We start from the raw sequence: 20,337 nt of genomic DNA, 5'->3' as shown, positions 1-20,337 counted from the left end.
TTTTCAGGATCTGTGTGTGATTTGTATGAAACTGGACGTTTACTGCAAGACTGTGGAGTAATTTCTGGGTACGATATGACACCCGAGGCAGCTCTTACCAAGTTAGCATACTGCCTGGGGAAGGAGGAATGGTCCCTGGAGGAGAAGAAAAAAATGATGCAACGAAATCTTCGTGGAGAACTGACTGCTGGAAAGTCTCCTGAAATGCAGGAATTTGATTTAATCGACGCTGTGGCGAGATCTCTGCATCTATCTACGCCCCATGAGCTCTCCCAGCTTGGAGCTACACTCTTTCCCGCCATGGTTAATACAGCCGTTAAGGCTGGAGATCTAGCCAAAGTGGAGCTGATGAAGTCCTACGGTGCTGATCTTTCGACCATCAACTATGACTACAGAACAGCCCTGCATGTGGCTGCAGCGGAAGGACGGGAGGATGTTGTGAAGCATTTGCTACTGCATGGTGTGACTATTCATGTGCGTGATCGTCACGATCGTACACCTCTGATGGAAGCAATCGCCAATGACCATCACGAAATTATTCGTTTACTCATCAAGTGCGGAGCACATCTCACAGGATCAGCACGGGCTATTGGGGAATTTCTATGCGCATCAGCAGCAAGGGGACTTCAGAAGCGTCTGGAGTCGTATCGCCTAGCAGGAGCTGATCTCTCCCAACCAGATCCCTCAGGTCGTACAGCTCTTCACCTAGCTGCTCTTCATGGCTTCAAAGAGATCGTCGAGTATCTCCTGCAGAATTCCGTGGACAAAGATGAGGTAGACCTCCTTGGACTCACAGCTTATGATTATGCCAAACAAGTGGGTCATGAAGATATTTGTAAGATCCTCAATGGCAAGCATGTAAATGGAACAAGTCACTAAATGACAAAACTTTTTATAATGTATCTCCTCATTTAATTTTTTGTATTTTGATTTACATTTTTTTCTTTAAATTCTACGCCGTTAAAACATTTCTAAAAGTTTTCCTAACAACTTCTACATGTTATACATTTTTTTTTTTAATTTCCTATACTGTACTGATATTCATCAACTTGCAATGAAAATTAGAGATTAATGACTGATCTTATGTGATCTGTGAATCATTGTTTTATTTTTATCTATTATTATGATATTTTTTTTATATAATACTTTTCTTGTTATAAATGTAAATCTATTGTAAATGTTGTATATTATGTATAGTTTTATAGAGATAATTAAAAAAAGATTTACAGACAATTATAGAATTGTTTTGAATTTATTCTCGTCCTTTGTACGACGTGGAATGTTTAAATTAAATTATATAATGAAAATCGTCTACCTATGATTAAATTAGGTATATATGCTAAAATTAATCTCAGGACTGAGGATTATCCTCATTTCATGAGGCTAAAAACTAAATCAATACACAGTACAATGCAAAATGCTCACAAATCATTTTTAGATGATAATTTTGTCGTTGATTTTTTTTTATTAACAAAACTAATATTTTATTTGTTATTTTTTATTTAGAAAATGCGAAATTATATTCTAAAAAAGTTTAGTTTGAAGTCAGTCATTTTAAAATTGAGATAACTACTGTTTTAGTGGGTTTAAATAAATTAATTAACGGGGACTAGCATTTAGTAATGCCACTAATAGGCTCAAGATTTTAATCCTCACGTATTAGGAGCTTTTTCCTCGTTTTTATCTCTAAAGACGTGACTTTTTCTGTACAGATATTTCACTTTAAAAAAAAATCTATAAAGACAAATTCGCAACTTTAGGCACAAGAATGAAGCAAATCCTCCGCAAAGTATTAAACCTCACTGAGACTAAAGTCCCTTTAAATCTTCTGAAGAACTTAATACTTAAGAAAGAGTTTTATGTGAATATTTCGCATGCATTATACTGTGTTAGAGCACAAAAAGAATTCGTCTTGAAAATCACAGTCAATAAGTTCGACTTTACCATTTTCTTGACCAAAAATTATATAAATTTCATTTGAGGCATTTAGTAGAATAATTTAATTTCACTGTAAAATAACTATCGATTTACTATTTTTACGAATAAGAACAAAAAATCACATGGAAAGTCATTGAAATAGTGGAATTTTCTTTTTAAATATTTTGAGAATCACTTTTTTAGATTCATTTCATGCAATCAGACACCATTCTCATCGATACGTTTGTACAATTCCAATGGTTTTGGCATATTTGCCTTATTGTCAGCTACTAAATTTTTAATTTGAACAGATTCTAAGCCATTTTCCATTTCCTTATCAATGGAAATTTTTATTGGTGGCAATTTTTCCTCACTGTACTTATCGAACTTCTGGACGTCTTCGATTATTGCCTTGGTGGAACCATTGAATTTCTTCTTCTCATTCCCCACACTGAGATCTTCAATTTCAAACGCAAAATTATCCTTCTCACCCGGAAGCGGAGTTTTTTGGTCCTTCACTAGACACGAATCAGTCTTTGGAGGCTGATCTTTGTACTCACGTGCCTTGCCGGGCATGCACTGGGACAATCTAAGTGCTGGTTTGAAGAGGAGTTTTGAATCGTATGCATCATCCTTGGATGCAGTCAGCCAGCTCACGACTATTCCCACAAAGACGGTTACGAAAGTTCCAATGATGCCCCAGTACATGTAGGATATTGAGTAGAAAGTCTGCAGGGTAGTTCTGCGAAATTCAAAGATTTTATTTCAAATTATGCTCAATTTTATGATTCATCTATTTGAGATCTTACGGATCATGCACAGGAGCAGCCATTGCGGGAACATAGGAAGCATTTTGCATATCCCATCCCACTTCCAAGGGCATATTATTGAGTAACCACGATGATGAAGATTTTGAAATTCCTTGAGAAAAGGTATCATTTGAGCATCCCTAAAAAACATAAATTATATTATCAGATTAAAAGCTCCACTTCAGGAAAAAAGATAAGATAAAAAAATACTTACATCTGTGGACGTTGGCATCAGGTCAGTAGGTTGTGTTGAATTCACAGTAAAGCTACCAAGAGCCAACCAGAAGCAGATTACTTTGGAAGCAATCATGCCCGCAGCAGCTCCCTTCCAGTTTGACATGGGGAAGATCATGGCAAGTATGAAGACACCAAGAAGAGGTCCAGAGGTAACAGAGGTCATTATCATGGCACTTTCAATCACCCCCGAGAGGAGTCCCACACCAAATGCCACCCCTAAGATAATTATGCTGTACACACATCCAAGGAATTTGATAGTGTTGACTTCCTGTTTGTCTGTGAAGCCCTTGAACTGTGGCAAGGGTGCCAGGAAATCCTCCCATGTTACCGTGGCGAGGGAATTAATATTCGATACACCAATACTGAGGGCTCCGTTGAAAATACACGCTACGAAGAGCCCCAAAAATCCTGGGAGGTATGAGAATTTATCCTCGACAAAGAATGGCAGGATCTCATCCATTTTCTTCGTGTAGCCCGCTTTGAGGGGATCACAGTTCACATAGGTTGAGAATACTCCCATTCCTACGATCCATGAAAGTGAGAATAGGATCGTGACCATGGGAATGTTGGACAGCATCGTCTTCTTCACTTCGGCGAATGTCTTGAGACTGAGGTAGCGTTGTACGAAATTCTGTGAGCAACCAAATTGGCTCAGAGACATAAAGAGCTGTCCTGACCAGGCAGACAATGTATCCACGCGCACTGTAAAATCTCCTGTGAAGTTGAAGAATTTAAGGCGTCCCTCATCTTTAACCACGTTGAACACTTTAACCGGACCACCCGTCTCATAGACACCCTGTATGATTATGGCTATAGAAACAGCAATCATAGTTATACCCTGAATTACATCGGCTGTTATTGCAGCTTTAAAGCCTCCCTAAAGGAATAAAATATTTTATTATTAAAATTTTAATTTTTTAAATTTTTTTTCTGAGGAAAACTAACCAGAATTGTGAAAAGAATCGCCACAGCAGTTATGCCAACAAGGGACATCCAATAAGGCACACCAATTATTGTATTGAGGGCTACACTTGGCGTGTAGACTGTGACGCCCAAAGCAAGGACCTGCCTTATGATGAACGATACAGAGGCCAAGCATCTCACGAGACGACTGTTGTATCTACAAGGAATTTATTGATATTTTTTCTAGAGGCGAATTTTTTAAAAATAAATTTAAAGAATTAAATATATTTATGCTCAGAGTGTTGTGTCTCCCAACAAAGAAAATAAAAGAAATCCTTTAAAAAATATTCGTTAAGACGTTTGTAATTTTTTTATTTACGATCACAAATTAAGAAATTATTTTTTCCTACAAACCAATCATAAAAAAACAGAATATATTTTTTATAAACATCTGAATTATATTAAGAGTATTCTGTAGCTATTTCTCAACTGCAGTATGAATTCAGAGGCATGAAAGGCTACATTCGTTAAAAATAAATACACCACATTTATAAGTTTTCAAGATCAAAGTCATGGTCGATATGGGAAATAATTCTTGCCAAATTAGAAGGAAATGCGTGGAAAACTATTAATTAATCAATTTCCCTATTTTTTTCTTGAATATTTTATATGGATCATTCGCTTTAAATTAATCAGGAAAATTTGAAATCTTTGGGTAAGATTTTCCAAAAGCAAAAATACCTATCTGTTGTTTTAAATTAATTAGGAAAATCTTGTTTTCCTACAAAATAAGTCATTGAAACTCTCATTACGACAATAGGTAGTAGTGATAGTGTCACCGTCATTGAATGATCTGCACTGTAATTAGGATAATTAAAGAAACTGCAGATGCTGCGATAAAAATCTTGAGAGCTTTTTATCATGAAATTTCCCCGGTTCTCCAAGCAGGTATTTATCTAACAAAATACTTTCTACCCATGCACAGAGCTTTAATTAAAATAACAAAGTAATTTTATCAACTTACCGAAGATCTAAATACTGATAAATAGATGTTATTCCTAAACTATAGTACACGGGGATGAAGACAAATAGAACTACGGGATAGGCCGTCACCATGCCGTATAGCGTCTCCCACATGGCTGATCCTCTGTAGAATAATTCACTCGGGAATCCCAAGAAAGCTCTCACGCCAAGTGTTCCACGTGCAATGGACAGCATCATGGCGAGAATTGGGACTTTGCCAACGGCAAATACAAAATCTGCTTTTGTATTGTCGCGTGTCTTGCCGAAAATTCTGCTCCAAAGAGGGACCAAGGAGGAGAATATCAAGAAGACGAAGAATACTATGTAGTCCCATGTTAGGGATCCAAGAGTCCGAGCCATCTGAAAATTAGAAAAAAAATCATCGTTTAATTCTAAATTAATTTTAAGAATAATTTTCTCTGGGTGTAAAAGAAAATTGTTGTCAATTTCCCGCTTTATCTCTTTTGAAGTGGCACAACAAGTTGATACTCAAACAGTAGGTACTTGAGAGATACTTTAAGCCCTCAATAAATACGGATTTCTATGATAAGATAATAAAAATATTTTTATAAAAAAATATTAATTGCTTTGAATTATATATTTTATTTGTAGTCGTGGGAAATTGCCAAACAGATAACAATTCTTTGCATTGAGGTAGGTCAGTGAATCCTACTCAATACCACAACATCCCAAATTCCTCCTCGCTAGACCAATCCTTATCATTACGCGTTAAAGAAACAAAAGCGCGTCAGTGTGATGTGCAAAGAGATACTTTTCTTGAGTCATCGATCTTCATTCACCTCCTACTATATTGACGATCTCTCAAGTGATACGACACACGCAACAGCCGAGGGAGTCTACATATAGAGGCATGCTCCAGTATAAATTATCATGTATTGTGAGTAATTCAAATATTTCTCTATTAAACAGTGAAATGTTGATATAAATTAATTATGAATGTGAACAGATGATATTTTATGATGGGGGTTTTGCATAAATATTATCCTGCGATAGCGTAAAATGCCAACCTAATACTTTGCACGTGATTGCAGATGATTAAAGGCGGAAAGAAAAATAAAATTATATAGAAAGCCTCGGTGGAGCCTCTTGGCAAATATTGGATTTATTGTGAAACTAATATATTAGCAATATAGCCTTTTATTTAGTCGTCTCTCTGTACCAAGAAATGATACGAGCGATGCCGTAAGATGTATCAACTTATGGTTAAGTGAGATACAAAGATGGAAAATTTCAAGTACTGCGGATAAAATGCATATAGATTTATCGAGTTCGGAAGAGTAAAATAGGTAAAATAGCATAAATTAGGTATTTGTGCAAACTTTCGTGATTTTTCTAAATATGGTACCAAATTACTTTTTTTTTAAGGAAACTACCGAGTTTATTTTTAGATTTTGTCTGTGATTTTTTTTATTCTTTTAACCATAAAAAACTGCACAAAACGGATGAAAAGTCTGTGTTAAAAACTAGTTGTTTTATGAAAAGAATTTTATTGGGTATTTTCCATACAAAATTGTGAAATAAGTTTAAAATTTTGATAACAATTTCTTCAGTTTGTATATCATAATGTTCATGCTCGAAATAGTAAATTGAGTGCAATTATGAAAATCTTTAATTTTATATTTAACTTTGCAATCATTCAACATTATCAGATGTCGATCAAAAAATTAATTGAGGCGCAAATGGATTGGAAATTTCCTATATTCCCCTAGTTAATTTGTTAGCAAAAGTAAATATGGAGAGGAATTGGATCATAATTAAAAGATTGGCGCGTATTATTACGTCGTTTCTAGTGAATCATGTTGCCTGGCTGATTGACTGGAAACTTCTGCAATTTTTTTTTAATTCCTCGCCTCTAGTATTTATTTTTGACTTTTGCAATGTCGAACAATATTTTATTCAAACAAATGGGAATATTGTCGTTTTTCACAAGAAATTCAAATTATTCTCCAATCACATGATTATGAGACGTAAAATTCACGATAATTAATTAATTTTTGTTAAGTAAATTAAATGTTTTTGGTGTCATTGACGTAATTTTAATTAATATTTTATGTAAAGAGTCTAAATATTTTTATGAATCAAGTTCACTTCCTACAGAAAGTAGGTAAGAATGGTAGGAATAAAAGAACTAGAGCGGGTGCAAAAGAGTGGGTGGGGAGTTAAGTACATATAATATGTTTTTTTTAAAGAATTTTTTTCGAATATTTGAGAGAAAGTATTGTTTTGTATGATCAAATGACTTTGTTTTCAAATTTCAGGCGGCACATAATAAATTAGCTATAATTTCCCAATCACTGGAAAAACAGGTAAAACCATTATAACAAATTCATTACAAATTTTACAAATTACCAACATCCCTTGTGGACAAAAATAAGATGAGGTATAATGACAAAAAAGGCCAAAGAGGAAAATTCATTAAAAATTCATTGAAATGCTGCGAGTTTAATGTGAATGACCATAAAACAAGTTGCACTTTTTATGTGTAAACCAACGCATCTATAAATAAACGGACAAAACTAAATTGATTTATGGTGTGATCGCGCCGTTAAGTCTATTTATATCTTTGCTTTATAAAGTAGAATAGCCCATTGGAGCCGTCTTATCCGTATTAGTTTATTGAACGGCGTCAAGCTAAGGTATCCAGTTTAAACTGAAATAGATCAGAGAATTGCATTGGAATCCAAAGATCACATTCGTCTTTTATATTTTACCACAATATCATAATCACATACCTACACACAGTTTACATTTCACTGAACCATTAGAATAAATGTTGTTACATATAATGTGAAATAGTTTATTTATTATAGCGAAACTGCCACACTTATCGTATTAAATTTTTCAATATTTTGGCGAACTCATGGCCTTAGAAATTCCGCCCCATACTTAAACATTCTGCTAATTCGAACCAGTTTGCACGATGATTGCATAGAAATACATATGAATAAATTATGTAGACTTCTTTTGAGTAAAAGTTAGGGTTTTTCCCTTTTAGAAAATATTGAAAAAAATTGATTTATGTAGATGATGTAGACGCATTTCTCCTTGTCTTGTGTACAATACTTTTTTGCACTTTTCGTTGAACTTCAGGCAAACATCAAGAAGAAACGTTCTGTTGGAGTGTGGCTCTTTTGAGTTATCAAATCACATGAGAGAAAAGCGCGTCACAGCAGCGTGATCTTGTTTAGTTTAGTTGTTTCAATACAATTTCATTTATGATTAAAATAATCACAAATTCCGTACATAATGTATACATTTTGCACATAACATAAATTAATTAATTAATCAAAATGAAGAAATTGAGGAATTGGATTGTTTAGGAGTTTTTTTTTGATAATGGATTTTTAGCAAAATACAGAAGAAATTAGAGAGCTGAATTTACATTGCGCACTTCCCAAAATATTTGCAATTATTTAGGAAATGGTGAAGGCCAAAGGTAAAGCTCATTTGGGTTATCGGCAACTTTCAGAACAAACTCCAATTATTATGGTTAAATCAAAGAGATATGAATGTTTTTAAAATTTCAACGCACGTGTCTATTAAATAAGATAAATGTGATGAGTTCACAATATAACGATTAAGAGGTTAATTTCTAAAGTCGAATAATTTTATATAAAAAAAAAGAATATTTTATATAAATAGTATAAGGGGTCTATGCATGCACGTGATGTTAAACCAACAACTTGTTACGATTTTAATGTATATTTATTCAGCCGGCATTCGCATGAGAAACAAATAGTTTTTTTTAGTCAATCTAATAAAACGTTCCAAAGGTATTAATTTGCATATACCATTAGGAAAACTGAGTAAAACTAGATAATAGTAATAGCCCTAAAATTAAATGTTAGGACACACGTTTTTTTCTGTAATCAAATCCACATCAATTTATGATCTTGGCACTTTTGAAACTGATCTGTAGGGCCAAAAAAATTGAGTTTCAATGAAACTCATAAGCTGTGAAAGAATATTATACAAGTTGCGATATAATAATCATTTTTCTCACATTTTTCCCAACATAAGGCAAATGAAAATGATCTTCTCGTGATTAAAAATGCATTTTTGGAAAACAAGGTTAATTATATTTTCCTATTCCATTGGAAATTTATAAAGGTGTAGGTATGTAACAAAAAAAAAGTTTATAGATAACGTTAAAAGGGACATAAACTAATAAGATGAAGATATAGTATTTTTAAATAAAAAAAAATGAAGTGATAAAGCACATTCTTTCCATGAAAAAGCGGAAAGTGAGAGTTCAACGTCATTATACAACAATCGCACTTAAATCGCATAGATTTCAATATTATATGTTTTCCTCATATTCAACCGAAGGCAAAGTGGAACAATAACTACACATGAAATTGCTTTCCAATTGTATTTCCACCTGCCTGATGTAATATTTATTTACATCACCATTTTGATGTTAAAATACATTTTTAACCTTCACCTTCAATACCATTGGGTTGACAGTGAAATTAATTTTGCAATCATTCTACAAACCTAATGAAATAATTAAAAAGTCATATTTTTTATTTGTTTTTCTTTTACTGTACTCACTATACCTAATAATGATGGGAAAATAAAGTAAAATATTATTAAATTTAAATGGACATAAAACGCTTGACAAATTGTCACCTGCATAACTGTAATTTGTAATAGTACATACATACATATATGTATGTGCAATATCAAAATGCAAACATTATAAAACACATTTATATTTACATACATACATTTGAACGAAGGTACATAGATTATGCAGTATACGGAGGAGTTGGGCAATTTGGTATCAAATCTAAAGTGTTGGAAATATTTTTTATTATTAAATAACCATTTTTTTAGAGAATTAAATTAAAAGATCACGAGGAATGCTAAGAAAAAAAATTCTAAAGATGTTCATTAATTTGTTTCTTCTCCATAATTGATGATGATGATCAATTTAACAAATTGATTGACAGAGACAACCTAATTTTATTAGATCTTTGCGATATATTAAAACAAACAAAATATTGATCTTAATCGTTATCATCAATGCATGAAAATACGCAAAGCAATAATAAAAGATTTTTGCGAAAAAGTCAGAAAAAAAACAATGAATAAAAGAAGCTTAAATTAGTGTGATTAAATTTACTATATGCAATTAAATTGAGCAATGTTTGCATAGTCTTGTGACTAAAAACAATGGCTAATGATTCGTTAATAATGCCATCATGAAGATTGTGCTGATTGTGGGAAGAGACTTGCTATGGCCACAACATGGACTTTTTAAAAAGTTTATTGAATAAAATCTTAGATAATTTTATGAAAATTCTCCGAGACGAAAGTTCTACTGATAGAATATATTTATTTTGAATAAACATTGAGATAGAAATCAGCTTCAGTACAAATTAGGTATAATAGTTTTACATTACAAAAATGACGAATATTGACCCTCTTTTTAGTGGACTAGTATTGGAAAAAAAGGAAAATATAAATTAGATTATATATAATGATTGTGCTGTTTGAAAAAAGTCAAGCGGATGTGTTTGTAAATAGAAGACTCATTTATTTATTAATAAAATTGAAATTGCGTGAAATATTCTATTTTGACACAAAACAGTCTGAATTCTCAACTAAATTTTCATTGAGAGTCTACAAAATTGTTAATAAAAGAAAAACTTTGTTATCATAAATGTCTTAAAATTTACGAATAAAAAGAAGAAAAACTTTATTTGAGATTCATTCTTTTCCTGGATTGTATTTCTTTTAAAAACTGTTGTTGATAAAGATAAGAAACACAAGAAAAAATATAATAGTAAAACAAAACTATAACAATGAAATGACTTTATTTACAGCAGTTTGATTACGAAGGTAAACTTCAATCTGTTATTAAAAAATATATAATTTCTTTGTCATTGATGGCAGAAATGCACGCGTATAGGAAGTAAAGAACAACTAAAACTTGCAATTATTTCTATAAGTAAACAATCCGAAATATGTGATGGAAATAAAAGATTAATACAAGTTTGTCCTGTTAATGTTTTATTTTTAAAAATATTATCTTTAACGTTTTTACGAAGGAACCTGCTTTTGCCTTTCTTTACAATTTATTTGGATTTTTTTTTACACAGTCTTTGTCACTTGAGATTATCATGTGCTCAGGAGTTTGTAAGAAATACCGTCTTAACACTGAAAATCTTAAAAACTCAAGAATGTTAAATTGTCGTTAATTTTTCGTATGCGTATTTTACCTAAATTTTTTAGGCTATTTTTTTGTCAAGCTCTTTACCTTTTTATGAAGATTCTTTTTACTTTTAACAATTACATATTTTTCACTAAAATACTTGATGAACAATTTTCTAACGTCTTTAATTAACGTTTCACAAGAAAATTTAATTTTAATTTAATTAAACTTCTTAACAAGTTCAATGAAAAAAAAAGATCATGTAATACGAACGTAAACGTATTTTCTTTCGTAAAAAATACGCACTTTCATTGAGAAATATTTCTCATATAATGTAGTATATTCTCTCACTTAAATCTGCTTAAAGCGTAATTAAGAAAATTAATGAAAATGTTTTTATTAATCGAAATAAATAATTTATACTTAAAATTTTCATGGTAAAAAAGTGCTGGGAAAAGAGGAAACTCGGAGGAAAACCTCCAATTGTTTCTCAGCAAATGAAGCATAAGCCGATTGTAAAGAATTTTATTGCTTAACAGTTGTACATTGTATTCAACGATGCGCGAATATATCAATTAAATATTTTTTAAGTATAAAATATACTCTTCTATATATAATGATCACGTAAGGAATTTTTGTGAATAGAATTTGATGCTAAATGAGATAAAAGGCGTTTATTGCTTAAAAGAGCTTAAAGATGTTACTTTATAATAGCCCTATATTAGCTGGTGAGAGTAAAATGTATTTAATTGCAATCATTATGGTTTTTTTCTGCACAGAGCTTAGAAGTAGGTATGTGCGGTATGTACGTTATACGTTCTTATAGCAACATATTTTATGTTAATTAGAATAAGAATGCACCAATACTGTTCTAACGCTAATATTGAATTTCTATAAGCCTATATAGTGAGTCTAAATTGCTTTAATTTTCTTTTATTAGAAATTATTTCATTGAGCACAAGAAGTTTTTTCATGAGAAATTTTTAAGAAAGAATATTTTTAGTGTATTGTACATTAGTGAGTATTGGCCTTTTGCCATGAATTGAGTTGACAATATTTTATTTTTATATTATTAAGACAAACCAATTTCTCATGGTACTGCAAATTATTTCTTTAAACTCTTTCGAGAAAATATATGCAAGTAGAGGCATCAACATTCCGGAACAATATATATGTCTATTTTAGTAACACTTATAACCGACAAAGACAAATATTTCCTTTTCTTTTTTTTTTAAAACAATGTAACTTAAAAATTAATAAAATACACACCTTTTGCACAAAAACTGCAAGATTTCTTTAGAGACGTTTTACTTTTCCGATTGGTCACCACTCAACACTGCGGGAGTTTTCACTTTGAGTAGTTATATTAAAAAAAATTTCACCACTATTTAGGCCTCGAAAGTTTTCAAATATTTTTTAACATTTACACCTTGGGAAATATTATTGAATTTTTATTGGGGAAAAATGTTTATTTATAAGTAGGAGAAAAAGAACTTTATCCCTGCTTTTTTTTTCCTTCAAACGAAAAAATTATATTTTTAACAGAATAAACTTTAAACAATCTTCCTTGGTGAAGAATGATTAAAAAAAATAACCAGACGGAGTGATCAATCGCGTCCGTTGTGTTTGAACTCCAAGATCACACTGACTTGCCCAGAGTTTCTCCGCGAGGATCGAACTTGTGATCGCGCATGAAGCTTATATGAAAACCTTGTCTGGGTCGCTTCGGGTGATTATCGCGGGTCTTTCTCCCCCGCCAAAATATTATATATATTGTATTGTGCAATTTACATGTAATGGGAAATTACTGATAGACTCAATATGTATTTAATTTAATATAAAATACATTCTTGACGATGGAAGTCATGTGTTAATTTCTCCAATATTATATACAAATTGTTTAATGGCTAATGTTAAATCCAATTAATTATTGATGCTATTTTCACATTATTATTCTTCTTTAAAAGACAAACAATCTTCTTTCTATGGCATTATTTTTGCCATGTTGAGAAAAAAAGTTTCCAACGAGTTGAAATGCTTACCGGTTGTGGATTGAAGATGTTTCTTGGATCGCATTCCTGAATCCAGCCTCCGTACTCTTCGCTTTCTGCAATTGAGATAAAAGAGAATATATATAAACCTACAAAAAAAAACTACGAATTGTAATTTGCAATGGCTAGACATAAATGCAGCGTTTAAAGAAGAGGATCACTCGGATGACTCTGATGGTGCATACGCAGGAATAGTGAAGATGGGCAAGAGATGAAGAACCCCACATTATTCGCCCTCCAGGTAAGTCATCATCAGCTCAACCATTCCATAGTTATTAAATCTATTTTTAAGTTAAACTACATTCTCAGTGCACCAGGTATCAGCTTCCTTTGCTCTATCAACACACGTGTACAGCGGACACTTGTTGTGTTGCGATGCTAAGCAAAATATCACAGTTCTTTGGAATTTTAGTGCTTCACATCTCCCGTGGATGTTGTGAAACATAAGCTATGTGTAGGTATATAGGGAGGTTCTCTTCTTTAAACCAATAACGTTGAAGCTAAATAATTATTTGCAACATTGTTGATCCTTTTCTTAATGAAAAAAAAAGAGATCATTCATGATCATTTATGAGATTAATTGGTTTGATATTTAAATTTAGTTCTGAAAAGAACAAAAAATGTCATTTTTGGAAAGAAAAAAGCATTTTTATACTCATTAAACAGATCATTAAGCAACAGGATAGGATCAGCTCGACAAAAAATACTCAATTTAGTACATATATATAAAAAGTTTTCTCTAAAAATTATTTTTAACTAAATTTATCCAAAAATATTTTCTTTTTTTTGGAAAATCTTGAAATTATTCATTTAGCATACAAGAATGGGGATTTTTTTGGTAAAAATAAATTTTCTAATAAAAATGTTTAATTTATGATTAATTTCTAAATTAATTAATTTAGGGGGATTTTTGTCGCAAGATAAAGGAAAAGATCTTTAGGTTTTCTTTGCTTTGTTAGCATTTTCTGTTCTTCTTCTGTTGTATCATTTAATTTCCGCAACAGGTGTATGGGTGTGACGTCAAAAATCTTACTCACTTTTATTCATTGATCAAATCAAAGGAGCCCATGCAGCTCCCAAGGGCAAAGTACCTAATTGAAGGAAACGCAGAAAACAATTTTAACCTACCCAGTCTTGTAGGGAATCAAAAAAGGATAAAGAATCGCCAAAAATATTCACCATTTTCCACTGGGGTCACAACGAAAAAAGACAATAAAGTTTCAAAAAAATTCAAAAAAATTGGCCGCCATTCGCCATTTTGTTCATTTCAATGCATGAATCATATGTTTCAATGCTTCGTCATGAGCTTGTCGATGGGAGTTTGACATTTCATTCATTTTTTTTGGGAGAAAATAAAAAAAATTGCATATTTTTTAGTTTAATTATCGTGGTAAATGTGTTTTACGTGTTGTTCAAGAGTGATTTTTATATCTGAATACCTGAAGGATGAATTCCCTCCCAGCTTGTGACCGTCTCAGCGAGCACATCTCTCGTTACAAAACAAAGCAATCCAAAAACATTGGTCGTGGATCGTCTTGAAAATGGCTTTTTCACGAATTGAGAGATCCTCTGCGCTGGAATCCTTTGCGTTTCACACTACCACGACGGACAAGACGATGGATTGCTGGTTTTGTGATTCCCTGGATGTTGTCACGCAAAACCTTACGATTTTTCTTGGCACCACCTTTCCCAAGACTTTTTTCAGGTATTCAAATATAAAAATCACTCTTGAACAACACGTAAAACACATTTACCACGATAATTAAACAAAAAAATACGCAATTTTTTTTTATTTTCTCCCAAAAATAAATGAAATGTCAAACTGTCATCGACAAGCTCATATTGACGAAGCATTGAAACATATGCTTCATGCATTGAAATGAACAAAATGGCGAATGGCGGCCAATTTTTTTGAATTTTTACAAAACTTTATTGCCTTTTTTCGTTGTGACCCCAGTGGAAAATGGTGAATATTTTTGGCAATTCTTTATCCTTTTTTGATTCCCTACAAGACTGGGTGGGTTAAAATTGTTTTCTGCGTTTCCTTCAATTAGGTACTTCGCCCTTGGGAGCTGCATGGGCTCCTTTGTAACAAGAAAGTTATCAAAAATTTTATTTAATAAATTGAGACATTAGTCTAACGCGTGCTCTTATATCAATTATTTGCGTCAATAATGATTCATTTAATAATTAATACGATGTTACTTACTCTTAACAAGGGAATTTTTAATGATAAATTCATTACATATTTTTAGAAATTACTAATAAGATTTAATAGGACGATATTTTGGATGATTCTAAAAGTTTGCTTGCGTAAAGGATTTAAGGAAATGAATAAAACCTATTTTAAAGAAAATCAATTTATCATTAATGTGATTTTAAAAGCTCTAATTAAGATTAATTTCTTGAATTTCTTCTAATGTTTTCTAATTAGGAAAGAAAGATTTCATTATTTTCTTTTAACATATGGCGCCACTTAATTCAAGATGAAGGACATTTTGATTTGAATATCATAAATTGAGTGGGAAACAATGCGTTAAAGATTATATTTTTTGTAAATAAACTTTCTAATTAACATTCTAAGATGTGAAAAACGTACCTAAGTGGATGAAAGGGATTAAAAAATAAATAAATTATAATTAACGTTATCTTCTTTAATAAAGAAAGGATTTTGCGTCTTTTCCTACACTACTGCTGATCCGATCGCAATTAAATTAATGAAAATTATTATAAATTATAAATAATCAATAAATAAAAATAAAATATTTACGTATTTTTTTACCAGTTTTTGAATTTAGCGCCCTTAATTTTAGTTCCAAAAGCACCACTGGCCCTTTTTGGCACTACCGCTTTAGGAGAAAATGAGACGAATGCATTCCAGCGCTATCCGTCTCCCTTACATATTCAATTTTTCGCAATTTTATCACGTTTTCTTCTGAATTTTCGCGAGGAAATTGTGTTTTTCATGACCGGGACGCGACGCCGTGTCGATTGGCATCGCTGGTTTGAAAAGTTCGCGAAAATCCATTTCCGGGAAAACAGAGTCGTGTAAAATCCCCAACCGTCAAAATTTCTGCGATCCTGAATTTCTGCACTGAGCGGCTCCGCGGGGGTCCTAAGAGTCCTGGAGCATCCGAAAGTGCTCCAGGAGCCCCAAAAATGCGTTTTACGCCATAAAATTGGCGGAAAAACAAGAAAAGCGCACATTTTTTTGTATTAGATATTTAACGATTAATTGATTTAGTTTTCGCAGTTTGTAGCAGGTGGCTCTGAGAGCTTAAAAATGAGCTTTATGCTTAACCCTTTCTCGGCAAGCTCTTACACAAAGCTTGTTTTGGGCTTTAAGAATTCCAAATTGCGGATTCAGAATCTAGAATTACAATTATTGATTGAATTTCTTACAGGAAAATCTTGAGAAAAACTTAGGGGAAATTGTTAAAAACAAAAAATAATAGTGCATACCTTTGTGGGACATATTAATGGGTAAATCAATTTGATAACTATCTTTCAAGGCACACTAATATTTGAGTGAAAATCTTGGAGTCCGCGGCGAAAAACAGCGCAGTGGCAGGAAGTCGCGACTGCCGACGAATACTTGGACCAATCAGAATCTTCCATCTGTAGCCGCCATATGTGTAAACTGTAGCGCTCTCTTTCACCCCAATGAAAGCTCCCTTTTGGGCGATTGTGCTTCTCACTCTGTGGTGAGTTTTTTCGTGTGAGACTGGAAGTCACTTCGTCAAAATCATTCGTGGCTTAAAGTGCGGTTGCAGATAAAATTTTATTTTAATATTTAAAAGTAATTACTCATAAGTAGGACTTTGCAATATCCCCTTGTGCTAGCGCAGTGAACATGCAATTCAGCGCGGTTGTTATCTTGCTCGTGGCCACATTCGCAGCCACGAGGAGCGAAGTGTTTTTCGAGGAGAAATTCACGGATGGTAAGTCGCCGGGTGTTTGGTGTGGTGGAAGAAAATGCGAGAGAGAGTACCCGCCATGGGTGTGATGAAAACCGGCTGAAAATCCCTTTCCCTTTCGTTTTTTCTTTCTCTCTACGCAACCAGACTCGTGGAAGGATTCGTGGATATACAGCAAACATCCGGGAAAGGAATTTGGAAAGTTCGTGCGGACTGCGGGGAAATTCTTCAACGATGAGGAGGCCGACAAAGGTAATAGACCTGTATGCCTGAATACGTGTCACACACTCCCTCCCCTCGTGCTTTGCAATTGAGACGCGGCAATAGCATGAAAAGTGCTTTTCCATCTACTGCCACTGACCCCTTTGGGCGTTTTGCTATTTTAGGCCTTCAGACGTCCGAGGATGCCCGTTTTTATGCGCTTTCGACAAAATTCACGCCATTCAGCAACAAAGACAAACCCCTCGTCGTTCAATTTTCCGTCAAGCATGAGCAGAACATTGATTGCGGCGGTGGCTACCTCAAAGTCTTCGATTGCTCCCTGGAGGAGAAGGATATGCACGGTGAGAGTCCCTACTTGATTATGTTTGGTCCCGACATCTGTGGTCCTGGCACGAAGAAGGTCCATGTGATCTTCAGCTACAATGGCAAGAATCATCTCATCAACAAGGAGATTAGGTGCAAAGATGACGTTTACACGCATTTCTACACGCTCATCGTTCAGCCAGATAACACGTATCAAGTGCTCATTGATAATGAGAAAGTTGAATCGGGTGTTCTCGAGGAGGACTGGGACTTCCTGCCACCAAAGAAAATTAAGGATCCCGAAGCGAAGAAACCAGAAGATTGGGATGAGAGGGTAAGCATCACAACACGTTTTCTCACAAGATTACTCTCTTAAGGCATTTTTGTTATTCACGTGATTCCGATAAGAAAAGTCTTTCTAACTCCATTTGTTAGGAGTTTTATCGCAACGGCAATTCATCAAAGTACAATTAGTCATTATTGCATATCTTTGTAGGCCACAATTCCCGATCCAGATGATAAGAAACCAGAAGACTGGGACAAACCAGAGCACATTCCCGATCCCGATGCCACAAAGCCCGATGATTGGGACGAAGAGATGGACGGTGAGTGGGAGCCACCAATGATTGACAATCCCGAATATAAGGGCGAATGGGCACCAAAGCAAATTGATAATCCAAACTACAAGGGTGTGTGGAAGCATCCCGAAATCGACAACCCCGAATACACCCCAGATGAGAATCTCTACTTGCGCGAAGAAGTGTGCGCCGTGGGTTTGGACCTGTGGCAAGTGAAGTCAGGCACAATCTTCGACAATTTCCTCATCACAGATGATCTCACGTATGCCGCCGAAGCAGCTGAGACTGTCAAGAAGACCCAAGCTGGGGAGAAGAAGCAAAAGGAGGAGCAGGATGAGGAGGAACGAAAGAAGGTTGAGGCCGAAGCTAAGGCCCCCAAGCCAGAAGAAGATGATGAGGATGAGGACGATGAGGATGAACCATCAATTCCTGGAGAAGCGGAGGAAGATGATGGGCACGATGAATTGTAGACAGACAATGAATTTTTTTCTCACATAAAAAAGGGTGATTCCAAGATTTCTCTTTGAACAAAAAAGAAATTGAATACTGATAAATTTATTTCTCTATCTTTTCAATCAGTCTTCATTTTGCATCAAAAAAGCTCAGATTGAAGTTAATTAATAATTTTTTTTTTTCGTGTGTGTGCAAATTTACACACAAAATTGGCATTGCAATTGGATTTCTTTGTAAAAGATCATCAGGAAGCTAGAAAATCATTTTTTTTATACACTATTTTGTAGAATGTATATAATAATATGAAGAAAAAAACAGAAGCTGCTGTGGCTACATAGAGAATTTTGTTCTAATTGTGCAACAAAATTGAGTAATATTGTGAAAGTTTTGTTCGAGAATGTCAGAAAAAATTTTTAGTTCGCATGGCTCAAATATGTGGAAAGTATTTTTCTTGGTTTTCCAATGCATTAGCAGACCCAGTGTGGATAAATCTCACAAAAATTTAAAAAACACATTTATTGCCATTTAAATGGAATGGTCCTCTAAAATCCTCAACAGTTTGTCTACAATAAGCATTTAAATATTACCTCTTTCTGGAAAAAAAAATTAATTTGAAGATTCAAAAAAAGTGAAAATCTAAATGGATTTAAAACTCATAAATTCCACACAGGCCAATTATAATTTATTGAAGCATATTATAAAAAAAAAATTTCAAAATGACCGTCAAAAAATATTCCCTGTGTTTTTATACGACAGTAAAAAAAAATACTATTACAAGTAATATAAAATACATTTAGATTTAAAGTGTATGACTGATATAAGATTAGAAGTAATTTGTATTTTCTGAAAGAGCAAAACACACACAAAAAAATGAAAGCGTGATGAGTCAAAATAAAATAATAAATTAATTTAATCCATGTTTTATTCGTCAAACTATAATAATTTATCCACGTTCTTTTTCCGTCGATTTAGTTGAACGTTTTATGGGGGCTTTTGCTTAAATGAAACATTTAGTTGCTGATTAAATTGCATTTGCAGTCAAAAGTAAAATTATTAATGGTTTTAGCAGACATTGCTCGTTGTGTTGGGAGCTCCAAGTATACGTGTATAATCAACAATGTGTTGAAAGAATTGCATAATTCGTTCCTTGATATGCTCTATCATACCTAATTTGGTGGTGCAATAAAAAATGAAATCATTTTTTTCATAAGAAATTTGATTATTATGTGTGCAATCTTCTTCTAGCTAGATTACTTCTCTATTAACCCTTTAAGTACCTCGATTTATATAGTAAATGGGCCTTATTCAGCGACCAAGAAACCCTTGAAATCTTTGAATTTTGTACTAAAATTTCAAGATTTCAAGTGAATTTCAAGGGTTTCTTGGTCACTGAATAAGGCCCAATGTTTAATGAAAATAGTTTTCTTTTGGTTTTAAGCTCAAATACGCAGTTTTGTCAAAAAATGCAATTTTACGCGCTTTTTGTCTGATCAAAAACTCTGATCTTATGAGCCCATATGAGGACGAGTTAAGGATATCCTTTTGTCTTCATAAAATGTTTAGGAACTCTTGAGATCATCTAGACATATAGAGATGTGAGATGAAACCATCTCAATTGTCCACAAAGGATTCGTTGGACTTATTACTCAATTTTTATCTCTTTAATCATTTAATGAAATAATTTTTCAATTATAGTTTTGATTGAATTAAATCGTCTGAGATTTTTAATTTGTCTTTTTCATA

General features: G+C 33.3%; 6 protein-coding genes across 11 annotated transcripts in view; 2 read left to right on the top strand and 4 right to left on the bottom strand.

Annotated features, from left to right (window-relative positions):
* Positions 1-1,230, top strand: part of LOC129786916 (uncharacterized) — a 46,923-nt gene extending 45,693 nt beyond the window's left edge. Inside the window, exon 18 of the mRNA XM_055822172.1 lies at positions 8-1,230. Within this exon, the coding sequence (XP_055678147.1) occupies positions 8-879 (872 nt within the window). The 3' untranslated portion in view covers positions 880-1,230. The remainder of the gene's footprint in view (positions 1-7) is intronic.
* The window catches only part of LOC129790048 (solute carrier family 35 member B1 homolog), a 766,332-nt gene that overhangs the window by 142,490 nt on the left and 603,505 nt on the right, over positions 1-20,337 (bottom strand). The gene's annotated exons all lie outside the window — the stretch shown is intronic.
* Positions 1-20,337, bottom strand: part of LOC129790119 (T-cell leukemia homeobox protein 3) — a 442,143-nt gene that overhangs the window by 142,490 nt on the left and 279,316 nt on the right. The gene's annotated exons all lie outside the window — the stretch shown is intronic.
* Positions 1-20,337, bottom strand: part of LOC129790159 (uncharacterized) — a 241,887-nt gene that overhangs the window by 142,490 nt on the left and 79,060 nt on the right. The gene's annotated exons all lie outside the window — the stretch shown is intronic.
* LOC129788857 (sodium-coupled monocarboxylate transporter 1-like) lies at positions 1,214-13,174 on the bottom strand. 2 transcript variants are annotated; one of them, XM_055825265.1, is made up of 6 exons: positions 13,113-13,174; positions 4,891-5,249; positions 3,909-4,083; positions 2,941-3,840; positions 2,727-2,866; positions 1,214-2,659 (listed from the first exon to the last, which is right to left on the bottom strand). In XM_055825265.1, exons 2-6 carry the CDS (start codon positions 5,247-5,249, stop codon positions 2,137-2,139), a joined length of 2,097 nt encoding a protein of 698 aa, XP_055681240.1. In that variant the 5' UTR covers positions 13,113-13,174; the 3' UTR covers positions 1,214-2,136. The 2 variants fall into 2 exon arrangements, with proteins under 2 accessions (XP_055681240.1, XP_055681231.1); XM_055825256.1 differs by lacking the exon at positions 13,113-13,174 and adding an exon at positions 12,340-12,716.
* LOC129789869 (calreticulin) lies at positions 16,729-19,507 on the top strand. Its single transcript, XM_055826966.1, has 4 exons — positions 16,729-17,062; positions 17,186-17,290; positions 17,425-17,897; positions 18,060-19,507. The coding sequence occupies exons 1-4, from the start codon at positions 16,975-16,977 to the stop codon at positions 18,609-18,611; spliced, it is 1,218 nt and encodes a 405-aa protein (XP_055682941.1). The 5' UTR covers positions 16,729-16,974; the 3' UTR covers positions 18,612-19,507.

This window comes from Lutzomyia longipalpis, chromosome 1 (assembly GCF_024334085.1).
Source record: "Lutzomyia longipalpis isolate SR_M1_2022 chromosome 1, ASM2433408v1".
NCBI classification, from domain to species: Eukaryota; Metazoa; Arthropoda; class Insecta; order Diptera; family Psychodidae; genus Lutzomyia; species Lutzomyia longipalpis.
Note: the sequence above shows the minus strand (reverse complement) of the source record. Positions and strands in the feature narration are given on the sequence as shown.

Coding starts and splice junctions, on each gene's coding strand:
- LOC129788857 (XM_055825265.1), bottom strand. CDS start 5,249: ATGGCTCGGACTCTTGGATCCCTAACATGGGACTACATAGTATTCTTC. Junction 4,084..4,890: donor TATCAGTATTTAGATCTTCG/GTAAGTTGATAA, acceptor AATTCCTTGTAG/ATACAACAGTCGTCTCGTGA. Junction 2,660..2,726: donor GCTGCTCCTGTGCATGATCC/GTAAGATCTCAA, acceptor TGAATTTCGCAG/AACTACCCTGCAGACTTTCT.
- LOC129789869 (XM_055826966.1), top strand. CDS start 16,975: ATGCAATTCAGCGCGGTTGTTATCTTGCTCGTGGCCACATTCGCAGCC. Junction 17,291..17,424: donor CGATGAGGAGGCCGACAAAG/GTAATAGACCTG, acceptor TTGCTATTTTAG/GCCTTCAGACGTCCGAGGAT. Junction 17,898..18,059: donor CAGAAGATTGGGATGAGAGG/GTAAGCATCACA, acceptor ATATCTTTGTAG/GCCACAATTCCCGATCCAGA.